We start from the raw sequence: 17,684 nt of genomic DNA, 5'->3' as shown, positions 1-17,684 counted from the left end.
CTTATTCTAAAATTGGATGCTATTTCCGATATTTTTGCTTTCATTCCATAAAATTTAAAAAAGGAAAATGTAAAAATTATGGCTTTTTGTTGCAGTTTTTTCATCTCACCCTGTATATAGATTATAATTAGACAAAGAGAATCGACTCAAAACCGCACCTTTGCTTCAAGAGACATTGCTCAAGATTTGGGCCAAATAAGTTTCGTCGTTCTTCCGTGAAGAGATTATCATTTTTTTACCTTTTTGTTGGGGGTTTCTTTTAGGAAAAAAATTATTGATTTGAAAAACAATGAAAGTGGCTCAAAAAATGCAGGTTTTATATAGATTATTTCAGATTTGGATATATTAATTGTCCACTAAATATATCCCCCTGGAGGAAACTGTTCCATTGGAAGCTACTGCTCCTATTGAAGATCCTGTTCCTGTCGAAGAAAACTGCTTCCTTAGAGGAAATTTTTTTAGCAGAAAAGGCTGCTCCTTCTGAAGAAACTACCCCAGGAATCTGCACCCGTTGAGGAATCTGCACCCATTGAAGAACCTGCCTCTATGTATTTAGCTTATTTCGAGCTGTAAACTATTCAAATTTCAATTATTTCACAGATCATCCAAAAACCCACTGCAAGTAATTTATAAACCAAAGACCTCCTATGGTTCTTTGGACAATTTTTTTTTTCAAATCTTCACAATATTTCAATTTTTTTTATTTTTCAAAATCATAATTTTCAATATTTTTTATTTATTTCGTATTGTATACATTATTGAGTTATATTATATATTCGCTTCGAATCGTAAAATTTATACTTTGATATCAAAAGTCTGAGGCTTGGGGACACCATTCGCAAAATTATGCAAAAACTTGACGGCAATATTACCATTTACTGGACCTGAGGAAACCTCTACACCGCCATATCCAGGTTTCTGTGGGGAGATTTGTGGTAGATCAAAAGTTGACATTTCCATGGGTTCACCATTTGCGTTAGAGGCCTCAAGGGACAGAGTTAGGGGTGCAGGTAAAACTAGAGGAAGTTTTGGTCTTGGAATGTCAGCCGAAACCTCAAAACGGGAAGGGGAAGCTGTAGCTGTGGCATCATTTTGATGTAGTTCCAACGTTGCAATGCCACTGGGACGTGGGGGAGAAATTTGAATTTGAGGTAATTTCAGAAGAGTTGTCATCACCATATCCTTGGGAGGGGATATTTCACCCTCACCTTCTGGGGCTTCAGGTTTGGGAGGATAAATTTGTGGGCGTGTTATCCATGAGAAATCTTTGGGAAACTCTACATTAGGTGGAGAAATTTGTGGCAGCTTAGTGAGGGTAGAAGTGAAGCTGTGCTCCTCGGAGCTGGGTTTGGAAGGGGAAATTTGGGAAAGAACATTTAGCAGATTTGCGTTTAGTGGAGGCTCGGGACGAGGTACAACAAATTGGCGTAACTTTGCCCAAGGACTTAGCTTTTTCTGCAACTCAGGACGGGGTGGGGAGATTTGAGGTAGTTTTAGTAGAGGATTGACGGCTTTTGGAAACTCCGGACGAGGTGGAGAAATTTGGGGAAGCTTTACCAAAGTATTCAGGCTCTGTTGGAAATCAGGACGCGGAACATTTCGTTCCATCTCAGGAAGAGGGAATCTAGGAGGAGAAACTTGTCTCATGTGCATTTGCATTTCTGGATAGGGTAGATTCAGGGAGTACCTAGAGCGTGGTGGTAACCCATGGGGATAACGCATGGTGGACCTATCATACTGCATGCCCATGCGTGGAGGTAGACCATGAGGAATCCTGGCCATTTGATATTTGGGCCGGTAGCTGAGGAACCTGCCAGGATTGGGTAGACCATGCATAACTTGCCTAAAGAATGGATATCTACGGAATCCCATGCCGGCTGTGGGTAGCTCGGTCATAAATGGTAGACGTGGTGCCAGGCCATGCAGATAACGGTAATAGTTGAGACGATACGATGGCTCCGGCAGTGGCTCATCTTCAATATCATCAAGGGTATGCAAATCGATCAGGAGACGATGACGTAGTCGACGAAGTTTGGAGATGTCACGAATCAATCTGTGATAGTACAGGTCATAGGCGGCATATCCTTGATCACAGTCGGAGGAAGGCTGAGGATATGTGGGATACATGGGATCCACATATTCTTCAACCATGGACCCGGGATAATCGATGGGTTGTTCCATTGGTGGTTCAGGATTTTCATAGCTAGGTTCAGGTGGACTAACCATGGGTGCTTCGTAAGGTACTTCAGTTGGAGGCTGTGGTTCTTCCAGGGTCATTGGTTGCTCTTCGCTGGGTGGCATAATTGTGGGTTCTTCATAAATGGGCTGGGGCATATCTTCCACGGGACTGGGTTCAAAGGGTAGAATTTCTATGGGTTCTGGAACAGATGGTACTTCTTCCACGGGTTCTGGAATAGGATCGGATACAATTGGTTCCGGCAGCCAATTGGATGGTTCGGGGGTAGGGAGGGGTACCTCTTCGGGTACAGGTTCTACTTCTGCGGGGACGGGTTCTTCCATGGGAGGAGTATCCTCTACTGGAGCAAGTTCTTCTACTGGTGCTGGCTCTTCTTCCACTGGAGCCGATTCTTCCAGGGGAGCAGGTTCTTCCATGGGAGCCACTTCTTCTGCGGGAGCAGTTTCTTCGACAGGGACAGGTTCTTCGACAGGGACAGGTTCTTCAACAGTGGCAGGTTCTTCCACGGGAGCAGCTTCTTCTGCTGGGGCAGTTTCTTCTACTGGAACAGATTCTTCTGCGGGAGCAGCTTCCTCGACAGGGATAGGTTCTTCCATAGGAGCAGTCTCTTCAGCGGGAGCATTTTCCTCTACGGGGGTAGTTTCTTCTGCGGGGACAGTCTCCTCCATGGGAGCAGCTTCTTCCATGGGAGCAGTCTCCTCCATGGGAGCAGTTTCCTCCATGAGAACAGTTTCTTCCATGGGATCAGTTTCTTCTACGATTTCAGATTCTTCTGCGGGAGCAGTTTCCTCCACTGGTGCAGGTTCTTCAAAGGGAGCGGGTTCTTCTTCAGCTTGAGCTGGTTCTTCGGCCATGGGTTCTTCAGCAACTGGCTGGTTAATTAATGCCTGTTCCCACAAACTAACAGAGGGTGGTAACTCATCTGGTAAACTTGTCTTGGGTTCTGGGATATGTACCAAAATTGGATCAAATAATGAAGGCACCTCCACAGTGGGGTCCTGAGGTGCAGTCTCAATGATTTGAGGTGGTTGTGGCACCATGGGTTCAGGTTGGGGTTCAATGACTTGGGTGACAAATTCAATTGGTTCCTCTGGAATGGGTTCTTCTGCCGTGGGTTGTGGTTCCGGTTGGTGTTCCTCAGGTGCTTGAGCAACGGGTTCTGCCTCCAAAGTCATGGGTTCCTCAACACTGGGTTCAGGATCTTGAGGTGCTTCTGGCTCGGGTTCTTGACTTTCGGGTTCTTGTTGGACAATTATGGGTTCTGTTACCACAGGTTCCGGTATTACAGTACCGGTGTTCCAGTCAATATTTATGGGAGGCACATCATCCGTGTCAGCTCCAAAATCAACATCATTCCAGTCATTGTTGGTTTCGAAATCTACAGCTGGTAAGGTGTTTTCAATGGAGCCTTCAATGGTGCCGCTGGAACCGGCCGAATGATCAATATTTATGTTCAGGGATCCTTGATTTTCAGATCCGGTGATGTCATGACCCACAGTTTCCTCGTGACTTACATCCAGATCAATATTTCCTTCCTGGTTGCCTGTTTCGATTGTCAGTTCTCCGGATGAACCTCCGGTCATACCAGTCGATTGACTCGTAGTAGTGGTAGGACCAGTGGTTTCAATACTCCATTGACCAGTTGAGCTTCCAGTAGTCGGTGTGATACCGCTGGTTCCAATAGTCAAATGGCCACTTAAACCTCCATCATTTGATTGGCTGGTGGTAGTTCCGCTATTTTCAATAGTCAAATGACCACTTAGACCTCCATTATTGGACTGACTGGTGGTAGTGCCACTAGTTCCAATGGTCAAATGGCCACTTAGATCTCCATCATTGGTAGTTCCGCTGGTTTCAATGGTCCATTGGCCATTCGCATCACTTGAAGTTTGACCAGCAGATCCGGTGCTTCCCATATTAATATTCAAATGGCCAGTAGTGGAACCCCCAGACGTTGTGGAACCAATATTCACCTGACCACTTGAACCTCCACTCAGAGTGGACGATCCCGTGGCAATGCCTTGAACCGCTCCCAAAATACCACTTGCTGGTCCCGTATTAATGGTTACACTCCATTTACCTTTGGAACCACCTGTTGTGGTACCACTAGTTCCTGTGCTACCGACAATTAAGTTGCCCTGGAGACCTCCAACGGGGGTGGTGGAAGAACTGGAACTCGAACCCGAAGTTGATGTGGTGATGCTAGTGGTTATTGAGGGGTTGACACTGACAGTTAATTTCCCACTAGAACCTCCTGCAGCTCCCATTTGTCCAAACATACTGGCCAAATCATTTTGTACGGAACCACCGGAACCTGCTCCAGCTCCCACCTGTCCGAACATACTGGCCAAATCATTTTGTATAGAACCTCCGGAACCTCCTCCAGCGCTAATTTGACCAAACATACTGGCCAAATTATTTTGCAGAGAACCCATATTTCCGGTTGTTGTTGTAGTTGTTGAAGTGGTCACCTGAGGTGTGAAACCCTGTCCCACCAAATTGCCATGTATGGCATTATTGATGGGAACCTTGGAGACGCTGGCGGGACCATTGTTAACACTAACCTTCCAACGGCCAGCGGTGCCAATTTTACCACCTGTGCCAGACGACACTGTAGTCGAGCCGGTAATTGGATGACCACCGACGTTGATGCCTCCAGAGATGCCACCAGCCAAATGGGAAGCCAAATCATGGGTTTGTATTCCGGAGGTCATACTAGGACCGCCATTGACATTAACACTCCACTTGGTGGAGCCACCAGATCCGCCCTTACCAAACATTTGACTTAAATCTCCCATGAGTTGGCCAGGAATTGCCATGCCAACACCGGAACCTTGACCTTGGACACCAGCAGAGGAGGAAGAGGAAGTGCTCGTCATAGTGGTGGGACTGCCATTAACACTCCACTTAACATTACCTCCGCTTCCAGCTTGGCCGAACATTTGACTTAAATCTCCCACGAGATTGGCCGCTCCAGAGTTCAGAATTTGACCTCCCGAGGAGGAAGTGGAGGAGCTAGTCATAGTTGTGGGACTTCCATTGACACTGAAACTCCATTTGCCGCTACCTCCGCTTCCGCTTCCACTTTGACTTATGATTTTATTTAGATCCACATTTTGTCCAAACATTTGACTCAAATCTCCAACCAGATTGCCAGGCAATACAGCAGCAGTGGCGGCAACACCATCCTGGTTTCCGGATGACGAACCCGAGGTGGTTGTAAAACTGAATTTTCCATTGCCCGCATTCCCTGCCTGGGCCATAATTTTACTTAAATCCCCCATCAAATTGGCAGGCAATGCCGAGCCAAGACTAGCAGCAGCATCAGCCGAAGAACTAATCCCAGATGAAGCCGGACCGGAATTCGTACTAAAACTCCATTTCGTTGCTCCCCCTGCTCCATTGACCAAATTTGCCATGAGATTTGAGGGTATTGCACCATTTGCTAAATTTTGTGCCCTTGTAACCTGACCCATTATGCCTAGCATAATGGCCAGGGTGGCACCCACAAATAATTTCATTGTTTTCGATTGTTTTTCCTACACACACTTAACCGATACCTCCGTCAAACTTCGAATACTAGACGGACAGAATTTTCGCAAAAATATCGAAATCCGATATCTATCTGAAGCAGGGTCGGTGTTTTCTTATATTTATACCAGTTTTGAAAAACAAATAGGTTTTTTTGGTTAGCGGAATAAATAAGAAATGGTTTCATTGAGCCATTGTGTTTTCTATAAAAGAGGGTGGAGGTTAGAGGCGGCATAGCGGAACAATGGAATGCCCTACCAAGCAATATCGATGGAACAGAGAATTGAAACGTTCGGGAAATAAGATTTCAAGGAATACGAATACTTCATTAAAATTTAAATACCTTTGACCCAATCTGTCTTTTTTCTAGAGCTATAGAGACAAGAGAAAAGAAACAGGTTCAAACTACAGAAGGTCTGAAGAAGCTCCTCTAGAAAGCTCCTACATATAGAGGACGTGTTAAAGGATTTGGCCCATCATACCAGTAATTTACTAGTAGTGGAGGCAGGTCCAGAACCAAAGGCAAATTGAACATCCAGTATTTCATGCAGTACCGGTGGTTCCTAAAGTCAAATGAACAGTTTCGCCACCAGATACGTCGACTTTGGGACTAGTCGTAGTGCCGGTAGTTCAAATGGTCCATTGGCGCGTTGAAAATCGGCCATGTCAGTCTTTTCTTTTTGAGTAGCGGCAATATCAATGCGCTAATGACCAGTGAAGGTTCCAGTAGTTAGTGTGGTGAAAATATTTCCAATAGCCAATTAAGTACTTCAACCTCCGTCATGTAAATGTTAGGTCATTGTTCCGATACTTCCAATAAATAAGCAGCCGGTGTCCTTTAAAAGGGTTCATACATATAGAAGGTTTTTTAAAGAGCTTATACTAAGCTCCTAAAAGGTCTTCTCTTTCAAAGGTTCTACATGTAAAGGTTCTACATGTAAAAGTCCTTTGGCAAGGCAAGAAAATCCACGGCAGAGCTTATACACAGAGAATCACTGCTCGGATATGTTAGCTCGAAGTTGAGTATAGAGAGAATTCAAGCAGCAGTACTCCTTAGAGTAGAAAAAATCAAACCTACTCTATTCTTCGATTCCCCCCGAATAAGAGCGAGCATGTTTTGCTAGTTTTCGAGTATCTTCGACGTACAGAAAATCTATGGCAGAGCTTATACACATCGAATCACTTCTCGGAAATGCTAGCTCGAAATTGAGTAAAGAGCGAATTCAAGTGATAGCACTCTTAAGAGTATAAAACATTGAAGCCTCTCTCTACTACTTTTCGATTCCTCTCGAATAAGAGCGAGCATGTTTTGCTCGTTTTCGAGTGGAAGTAAAATTCGTTCGAAATTGAGCAAATTTTATTCGTGACGAGTATTTTTTGGTTTTTGTCTTTTTCAATTTCACTCTTAGAGCAAATTCTTACTCTACTTCGATTTTGACTCCCACTCTCATATTTCAAACAGGAGTGACTCCCATGAGCTTACACATAAAATATATGAGCGAAGAGTACACTCCTTGTAAAACTTTTGTGCTGCGAGAAGTCGAATTTCACCAGTGATCAAAGACGGGTAGATCCGATCTCAGCATATAAACCGTGTGCAAGGGCTTTTGTCATAGGAAATACTACTATCTACAGATCTGTGAAAGACCATATATCTATGAAGTTCATGTGAATTGCAATCATTCTATAGAAGACCTGTGCAAGAGCATATATTTGTATAAGCCAGTTGACGGACTTGCATCATTAGAAAGCCTGTAGAAACAATGATTTTTGTGTATAGGAAACCTATGGAAGGGCTCCTATGCATACAATGTCTGGGAGAGCTTCTACACACAGAAGCCCTATGAAAAGGCCTCGATCATTGGAAGTCATGTTGAAAGGCCGCTATCAAGGGAGGGACTATGGAAGTGTTTCAATCCATAGGAGACTTGTGAAGGGGCATCTAACAAAAGAAAGCCTGCCTCCCTCAGCAAAAGGACAGGCCTGTGTGAAGGTTTGTGAGAGGGGTTCTCTCAATAGAAGTTCTGTGGAAGTACCTCAATCAATCTATTTCGTGTGGAAGAACCTCTATCAGTCTCTATCATTTGAAAAGGATGGGTTTCTATATATAAGAATCATTTAAAATAACTTATTTATATTGAAGACCTGAGAAAGTACTTATACCATTAAAAGGCTTCTTCCCATAGAAGGTCTATATGAAAACATCAATGGAAGAGCTCCCATATGTAGCAGACCCGTAGCAGAGTTTATATAAAACATATTCTGTGAAGACCTTCCTTTGACAAAAAGTCTCCAGAAGGAACTCTGCCTATAGAGGGCTTTAGAGGTGTATGTATTTCACGAAATCTATGGAAGGGTTAAGATTTTGAACAATGTCGGGAGGAACTTTCTTTATCATCCATTCCATAATCTGAGTTGGTTAGAAATTATTGATATCTATGATATCATTCAGGTCCTTAAGAGGTAGAGGACCTTTCATAGGTCTTCTATAGATACAAGGCCTCTCACCAGCCTTCTGGAGATAGAAGGTCTCTCGCCGGCCTTCTAGAGAAAGAAAGCCTTTAAACAGCCTTTTGGAGATAGAAGTCCCCTCACCAGCCTTTTGCAGGTATAATACCTCTCATGGGTCGTTTATAGATACAATGCCTCTCGCCGACTTTCTATAGGTAGAATGCTTCTCACCGGCCTTCTATTGATAGAAGGCTTTTCACCGGCCTTCTATAGGCAGAAAACCTTTCCCCAGCCTTCTAGAGATAGAAGACCTCTTACCGGCCATCAAGAGATAAAGTACCTTTCCCCAGCCTTCTAGAGACAGAAGGCCTCTTACGGATTTTCTATAGAGAAAATGCCTGTCACCGACCTTCTATACATAGAAGGCCTCTCACCGGCCCCCTTGATATAGAATGCATCATACCAGCCTTCTAGTGATATAAGACCACTCACCGGCCTACTAGAGATAAAGGGTCTCTCACCAACCTTCTAGAGATAGAGGACCTCCCACCGGCATCCTAGGGATAGAGCCCCTCTCACCGGCCTTCTAATAGATAAAATGCCTCTCACTGACTTTCTATAGATAGAATGCCTGTCACCGACCTTTTATACATAGAAGGCCTCTCACCGGCCCCCTGGAGATAGAAGGCATCTCACCGACCTTCTAGAGATATAAAGCCTCTCACCGGCCTTCTAGAGACAGAGGGCCTCTCACTAACCTTGTAGAGGTAGAAGGAATACCGGCCTCCTGAGCTAGAGGGCCTTTTCCCAGCTTTTTAGAGATAGAAAGCCTCTCGTTAGCCTTCTAAAGATATAAGTTGTCTCACCGGCCATCTAAACATAGAAGACCTTTAACCGGTTTTCTAGAGGTAGAAGGCCTTTCTCCGGCATTGTAGAGGTAGAAGTCCTATCAACAGTATTCTGTGGGTGTAAGACCTCCCACCAAACTTCTAGGAAAGAAAGCCATTCATCGGCCATGTAGAAATAGAAGAAATCTCATTGGCCTTATTTCCGTGGGGTTTATGTTCAAGCATCTGAGAAATGTATTTTTCTTTGACTTTTTAAACCCATTACCTGTAGGGTTTCCCAAAAGTCTTAAACCTACCCCTAAAAATTCTATTTAACTTCAATGTCGACGTAGTTTCCTTTGCCAAATATTATTATTTCAAGTGTCTTTCAATTGAAAGCTGTATTCGAATCTAAATTAAATAAATTTAAATTTATTTTCAAATATTAAATGTCAACCCATTGTTCGAGAAATATTGGCAAAACGTGTTGACTTAGACAATGGGTTAAGGCAAAATGTTGATGTGTTTTTGTTGAATATGCGTACGTATGTGTGTAGGTGTTAGTGTCTTCAGAAGGTTTGTTTGAACATCTTTAATGAGATTTGCCATAAATTCGTGTGAAAATACACAAATAATCTAAAAATATAACACGCCGAGAGATTTTGCGTATCCGGATAAAGAAATGGCGCCCAAGACTGATAAATAAAATATATAATTGAGGCAAATTACACACGTTGTTGAGTTTAATATTGAGCGTTTAATTTTAACCGGTTTAGTATGAAAATGGAAAAAAAACTTGTGTAGATTTTCGGAGGTTGGAGCAAAGATTGCAACTAGTGGAGATATTTCAAAATGCCCAATTTTTTGTTTTGGTTTAAGGTAAATTTTTATACCCTCCACCATAGTATGGAGATAATATTAAGTTTGTCATTCCGTTTGTAACACCTCGATATATACATTTTAAACCCCACTAAGTATATGTATTCTTGAACAGCATAAAATTCTATGTCGATTTAGCGATGTCCGTCCCTCTGTGTAAATCACTCTAGCTTCCGAACGAATTGAAGTAGATTAATACAATTTTTCTCAAATGTATATAATGTCTTCAGGACTTTTAGTTTTGAAAATGGACCATGTAGGTCCATGTTTTGGTATAGCCCCCATATAACGGTACCCCCGATATTCGGTACTTTGTTGATTTTAGCGACTTTATTCACCGGAATTGTTTCAAATTTGGTATTTAAAGTTCGTAATGGATACTACAGCCTAAGATAGAAAATTGTCTGTGCAGGTCCACGTCTTCGTATAGCCCCCATATAACGGTACCTCCCGATATTCGGTATTTTGATGATTTTAGCGACATTATTCACCGGAATTCTTTCAAATTTGGTATTTGAGGTTCGTAGTGTATACTAAAGCCTACGACAGAAAATTGTCGGTACAGGTCCACGTCTTCGTATAGCCCTCATATAACGGTATCCCCCGATATTCGGTATTTGGATGATTTTAGCGACATTATTCACCGGAATTCTTTCAAATTTGGTATTTAAAATTCGTAGTGGATACTACAGTCTATGACGGAAAATTGTGTGTGCAGGTCCACGTCTTCGTATAGCCCCCATATAACTGTACTTCCCGATATTCGGTATTTTGACGATTTTAGCGACATTTTTCACCGGAATCGTTTCAAATTTGGTATTTGAAGTTCGTAATGGGAGCTACAGTCTGTGACAGAAAATTGTCTATGCAGGTCCACGTCTTCGTATAGCCCCCATATAGCGGTACCTCCCGATATTCGGTACTTTGTTGATTTTAGCGACATTATTAACCGGAATTGCTTTCAATTTGGTATTTGAAGTTCGAAATTGATGCTACAGCCTATGACTGAAAATTGTCTGTGCAGGTCCACGTCTTCGTATAGCCCCCATATCACGGTACCCCACGTTATTCGGTATTTTGATGATTTTAGCGACATTATTCACCGGAATTGTTTCAAATTTGGTATTTAAAGTTCGTAATGGATACTACAGCCTAAGATAGAAAATTGTCTGTGCATGTCCACGCCTTCGTATAGCCCCCATATAACGGTACCTCCCGATATTCGGTATTTTTTAAGTTTCGCATTTGCAGGTCCATGTCATCGTATAGACCCTAATATAATGGCTACATTCGGTATTTTTAAAATTTTAAGAGAATTTTTAACAGATTTTATTGTTCTTGAGAATTGCCAAATTCGTTCCAAATGGTGGTGGGTTCGGCACGGCCGAACTTACAACTTTTTTCCTTGTTTTAAAATTTTTGTTTTTTTTTTCATTATTTTGACTCTGGTTGACAGTCATCTTCAGGAAAATTTTATAGAAATAGCTACAATTAACAAGGCGAACAAAAAACGCTGGTATAACCCCAAACCCCAATAAGGCCCAATATCAAAGGACATATCTCCACAAATGATTTTTCCGCCCATTAAAATTTGAAATTTCAAAAGTCTTTAATGCTTTAAGAAAATTCAGGACAAACTTCTGTTTCAATAAGTTGAAATATATGAATGGAGAAATATGTTCATACACAAAACTTTTTTTCATGTAAATTCCATAATCCATTTTTATGTCAAGCCAAACCTCCGACACATGGTGAAACACCTGTTGTTCTGGATTTAATAAAATGTCGACGACGATGAAGACTTAAAGTCTCCACATGGTTGTCTGGACGACTCAAACAATGTGTCTATTTGGAAAAGTTTTATTCGACGTTCGTTTACGTTTTTTTTTGCGTTTGTTTTGCTTTCTGTTTTGCCTTCGTCTATTGTTTGTGTAAATCAAACAAAAGCAATAACGTCTGTTGTCTTGTTAGACCGTCTGTCTGTCTGCCTGTCCATGCAACCAACCGCCACAAACTAAAGGAAGTCATTACAAAAGTCGAGGTAAATAATCCAACTAGGGCAATTAGTTTGGAAATATTAAAGTTTCAATTCTTTTTGTTTAACTTTTGTTTTTAACTTGTTAGTCAATATTTTTGTTGTCATCCTGGTGAAACGCGTGGGAGGATTAGTGAGGAAATGTGTGGGCGTCATACGACACATGTGGCATAATTAAAATGTCACAAACAAGGGGGGAGAAAAGTCTCGAATATTGCGAAGAATTTAGGGAAAATCTGAAATCTGTGAAAGCCTGAGGGAAGTTCATCTGTCCATACCCTAAAAGCCTGTAAGGGGTCTGTTTATCTATGGAAGGCCAGTGGGGGAACTTAGAAGGTCATGGGAAAGAGGCTTTTATCTATAGAATGACGTTGGGGAGGATGCCTTCGATCTATAGAAGGCCGATGGGGAGGCCTTCTATAAATAGAAAGCACGTGGGAAGTCTTCTATCAATACAACACAACAACAAGAAGTCTTTTGGGGAGGCCTTCTATCTATAGAAGGCCGGTGAGGAGGCCTTCTATCTATAGAAGGCCGGTGAGGAGGCCTTCTATCTATAGAAGCCCGATGGGGAGGGTTTCTATCTATAGAAGCCCGACGGGGAGGGTTTCTATCTATAGAGTGCGGGTGGGAAGGCCTTCTAAGGAGGCCTTCCTTCTATCTATAGAAGGCCGGTGGGGGGAGGCCTTCCTTCTATCTATAGAAGGCCGGTTGGGGGAGGCCTTCCTTCTATAGAAGACCGGAGGGGAGGTCTTCCATCTATAGAAGACCGGTGGGGAGGAGGCCTTCCTTCTATCTATAGAAGGCCGGTGGGGAGGAGGCCTTCCTTCTATCTATAGAAGGCCGGTGGGGAGGCCTTCTATCTGTGGGGAGGCCTTCTATCTGTAGAAGGCCGGTGGGGAGGCCTTCTATCTGTAGAAGGCCGGTGGGAGGTCTTCTATCAATAGAAGACCGGTGGGGAGGCCTTCTATCAATAGAAGGCCGGTGGGGAGGCCTTCTATCTGTAGAAGGCCGGTGGGGAGGCCTTCTATCAATAGAAGGCCGGTAGGGAGGCCTTCTATCAATAGAAGGCCGGTGGGGAGGCCAACTTCTATCAATAGAAGGCCGGTGGGGAGGCCTTCTATCAAAAGAAGGCCGGTGGGGAGGCCTTCTATCAATAGAAGGCCGGTGGGGAGGAGGCCTTCTATTTATGGAAAGCCTGTGGGGAGGCCTTCTATCTATGGAAGGCCGGTGGGGAGGCCTTCTATCTATAGAAGGGCAGTGGGGAGGAGGCCTTCCTTCTATCTATAGACGGCCGGTGGGAAGGAGGCCTTCTATCTATAGACGGCCGGTGGGGAGGAGGCCTTCTATCTGGCGAGGGAAAATCTTAAATTTGTAAAAGGCCAAGGGAAGGCCTTCTGTCCATAAATCCAAAAGGCCGTTAGATGTGTTTTCACTATAGATTGGAGGCATTCTACCAATTAAAGCCTTATTGGAGTTCTATACACAGAAGTCTTGTGGGAGGGCTTGTATGAGGGCTTCTATCCTCGAGGCCCGAATGCCTATAAAAGGTAAGTGAAAAGTCGTCCATTCTTACAGGATCAATGAAAGGCCCATATAGAGGCCGCCTTAGACTACATTTTGTGTTGATTGATATTTATATAATTTCTTTGAAAAATTAATTTCCACAGCTCAAAACAAATTTCAAATATATAACAAAAATCAAATACGCATAAGTATAAATACATACATGTATTATAACGACTTCGAATAAGTTATTCATATTTTCCAATATTTACCTGCAACGAAAGAAAAGAAACATAAATTAATTAATCACTTAATGAAATTAACTCTATCAAAAGTGGTCTAAATTTTCAAGTTATTGTAATAATATGGCATATGTAATGGTCTCCATAAACTTTACTTTACATAATTTAGTAAGCCGAACAAGGCATTAGCCTAAATGGTTTCAATGCATATGATTTATGTATTGTTTAATTAGCCTTACACAAAATGCTGTTATGAGTTAATGCTTTTTCGGCAAGATCTTTGCCGAAATTATGAGCAGTGGTTGTGTGAGTGCTAATTAGGGCAGAAGTGCTAATTGCGTACTCTACAAATTTTGCATAAAAACCAAGTGGATGATGGAAGCAGTACATTATGCAGAAAAAGCGAGTATTATGAATTTATGAACTCAACTGTGGAAAAATAAGCCGTAGCCTAATCGGTTAGCTCCAGGCTCAATAAAATGTTAGTGCCATACAAAACTCTTAAAAATACTGTCTAGATATCTGACATCTCAATGACATCTCAATGCCGAAATATCCATTAAAAGATATTCTAAACTTTTCCAAAGCCTGTATTTTGGTTAAATAAGAACCGACATTTCACATTAGTTGTGTGTAAAAATGAAGGTGCCGGAATGAGGAGGTACAGTTTGATAACATTGGATCGGGGCTACGCTAATTCGTGATTTCAAAAAAAAAAAAAAAAAAAAAAAAAAAAAAAAAAAAAATAAATAACAAGTAAAAAAGTTCGGCCGGGCCGAGCTTTGAATTCCCTCCACCAAATGCTTAACTTGAACAAAAATCTGTTTATAATGTAGCTAAAATAAATAAAATACCGAATATAGGAAGGTACAATATGTGGACCTGCACAGATTTTTTTGGCATAGGCTGCAGTATCCATTACGAACTTCAAATACCAAATTTGAAAAAATTCCGGTAAATAATGTCGCTAAAATCATCAAAATACCGAATATCGGGTTGTGCCGTCATATGGGGGCTATACGAACCGTGTACCTACATGGCTTATTTTCTGTCTGAGGCTGTAGTATCCATTACGAACTTCAAATACCAAATTTGAAACAATTCCGGTAAATAAAGTCGCTAAAATCATCAAAATACAGAATATTGAGGGGTACAGTTATATGGGGGCTATACGAAGACGTGGACCATTTCCAATACTAAAAGTCCTGCAGGCCTAATACACATTTGAGTAAATTTTTATCAACTTACTTCATTTCGTTCGGAAGCTAGAGTGATTTCCGCAGACGAATAGACGGACGGACATTGCTAAATCGACAAAGAATTTTAGCTGATCACAAATATACTTTGTGGGGACAAAAATGTATATCTCGAGGTGTTACAAACGGAATGTCAAACTTAATATTCCCTCCATACTATGGTGGAGGGTATAAAAATCATCAATCGGTTTTGCCGACAGATGCATACCCTCAGCCATTATTCGATTATTCAATTTTTTTTTTTTTTGACTTCTGTTATGATTATTCAAATTGTTGACCCTCTATGGAGTTGGTTGCGAAGGAATGGGTCAATATTGAGCATTTCGTATCAGACCTAAATAAATATGATAACAATATTGCGACGTACCAGGTTTGGACTATATCGACTAGAACTTATATCACATATAGGATAATTTTTAGAAAATTTTAAAAAGTGCGTGAGGTACCAGTTTTACGTATCAAGATATTGATATGGCAAAATTACAAGCAAATCGGACATGTATGTAAAATTATATGCGAAATCATAAAATCCATATTCATCTCAGGTTTCTGGTTCAAAGACGTACATGTAGATATAGCAAGTTGTAAAGAATCGCTGAGCTGTTTCACAATTTATGACAGATAAAAGTATTGAAAATTGTCACTCTTTGTGGTTTAGATACCATAAGGGGTTCGCAGGTATACAGGGTGAGATAAAAAAACCCTCAACAAAGTCAAACGCCACAATTTTTACATTTTTTTATAAATTTTATTGAATGAAAACAAAAAATGTCGGAAATAGCATCAAATTTTAGAATAAGTTTAGATTTGTTCGAATTTGCCACCTTTGGCACGAAATATGGCCTTCAAACGGCCAATGAAACCGTTACACGCTGCCCAAATGCTGCTCTACGGTTTTTTGGCCCATTTCCGGCGAAGCGTTTGCTTGAGGTGATCGACACTTTGGTATTTTTTAGTGCCAACCTTGCTTTCCAAAAATACTCCAGACACAGTTGTCCAACGGATTGGTATCTGGAGATTTTGGTAGCCATTGTGCGCTGGAAATGAAACGAGGAACCTCATTTTGTAACCATTCCTGGGTGGCGGTGGCGTGCTAAGTGCGATGTTGCTGAGACCTGTTCGAATGTCCAAGGTCTGCGGCCAAAATGTTCGCGTGCCCAAGGTTTTAATGCATGCTCCAGAATATTTTCGCGATAATATTCGACATTTATTCTGATGTCACAGTCGATTAATACGAGCACAGAGCGACCATAGGCTATTATGGCGGCCCACACCATCTCCATGGCCGGCGTTTGAGTTCTGGTGGCCAACCGAAGGTGCACATTTTCAGCTCACCTCTTTGGTAAGTAAAAACGATCATTTTGTTTGTTTACAAACTGCTGGACAACGAATGTTTTCCCATTGGAGCGGAGAAAATCAAATTCGGCAGTTCACCACTTTCGGCCAAGCGAAGCAACTCTGTAGCTCTTTCGAGTCTATTTTCTTTCTGTTGCGGTGTAAGTTCTTGCACTTTTTGGAATTGCAATGGCTTTACCCCGAGCTAATTTTTCAATATTTTCCGAATGGAATATTGCGATATGTTCAGCTCGCAAGCCATTTTTCGGCCACTGCGACGCGGGGTTCGATCAATTCGCTTCTTTACTTTTCGAACCATTTCTGCTGATGTTGCTGTTTTCTTCAGTCCACTTACTTGACCCGGGTCGGGCTATGCTACCAGTACCACTACCGGTAACGAGCGTTGGTACGAGACACAAGCGATTTATTCACATTTAAATGCTGGAGTGCTCTAACGATAGCCGCTTGTGGTTTTCCAGCCAAATATAAAGAAATCACACTATCACGCAAATTTGGCATACTTATTTTCAGGCCTAATTTGGTTGTATGTGCAAAATTCCATACTATTCGGGCTGATATTACACGTTTGGTGCACAATAAAAGTCAAATCGGACGAAGATATATATGGGAGCCAAGGACGAACCCTATTGAAATTGGAGATAATTGGTCAACATTTAACCAATTATCTCCAATTTCAATAGGGTTCGTCCTTGGGCCAAACAAATATTATTTGGAAAATTTCATCTCAATCGGATAATAAATGCCACCTGCATTTTGTTCACAAAAATATATGGACAGACAGACGGGCGGAGAGACTGACTGACTGACATGCATTAATCGTTCCAGAAAGTGATTCTATGAAGATCCTCAAAAGTAACTATGAGCCTGTTTCGCATCCTTCCCCTTCATTTTCGCTCCCCCTTTTGTATATTCTCCACAAAAAAAAGCGTAAACAATTTGCTTTTATTCATTCTCCGAATAGTTTTCAAAAAACTTCAGTTGTACCCAACTTCTCAACTCTTACGAAAGTCATTTTTGTTATTCAAAATATTTTTCATATATTTTAAACAACAAAATCTTAAGCTTTGTAATTTCTCTTTTTAAAATAAGCCCATTTGCAGGACACTGAACCCAATTTCAATGAAAAGTTTTAAATTTGATATCATGGAATTATTTATTTTTATTTTGCTAATAATTAATAATATTTTCACCCCTCCAGCAGCCTGCTCAAAAATTACATTTACACTTAAGAAAAAGTACTTTTTCAGACACCATAACTAACTTGCTGGCAGAGGGTGGTGAGGGAGAGAATCCATTAAAAATACAAATAACCTTGAATCCATAGAGGCGTCAATATCATACCCTGACTCCAACTGGAAATGGACGATTTTAATTGAAAAGATTTTATTTCTGGTCGGCTTCGTG

General features: G+C 41.6%; 2 protein-coding genes across 2 annotated transcripts; both read right to left on the bottom strand.

The window, feature by feature from the left end:
- Positions 1-780: 780 nt before the first annotated feature.
- LOC101901455 (titin-like) lies at positions 781-3,796 on the bottom strand. Its single transcript, XM_005178313.4, has one exon. It carries the CDS (start codon positions 3,778-3,780, stop codon positions 796-798), a length of 2,985 nt encoding a protein of 994 aa, XP_005178370.2. The 5' UTR covers positions 3,781-3,796; the 3' UTR covers positions 781-795.
- Positions 3,797-3,893: 97 nt separating this feature from the next.
- On the bottom strand, positions 3,894-5,718 carry LOC131802157 (uncharacterized transmembrane protein DDB_G0289901-like). Its single transcript, XM_059121687.1, has 2 exons — positions 3,981-5,718; positions 3,894-3,931 (listed from the first exon to the last, which is right to left on the bottom strand). Exons 1-2 carry the CDS (start codon positions 5,716-5,718, stop codon positions 3,894-3,896), a joined length of 1,776 nt encoding a protein of 591 aa, XP_058977670.1.
- Positions 5,719-17,684: the final 11,966 nt, after the last annotated feature.

The sequence above is a fragment of the Musca domestica genome, unplaced genomic scaffold (genome assembly GCF_030504385.1).
Source record: "Musca domestica strain aabys unplaced genomic scaffold, Musca_domestica.polishedcontigs.V.1.1 2, whole genome shotgun sequence".
In the NCBI taxonomy this organism is placed as follows: Eukaryota; Metazoa; Arthropoda; class Insecta; order Diptera; family Muscidae; genus Musca; species Musca domestica.
Note: the sequence above shows the minus strand (reverse complement) of the source record. Positions and strands in the feature narration are given on the sequence as shown.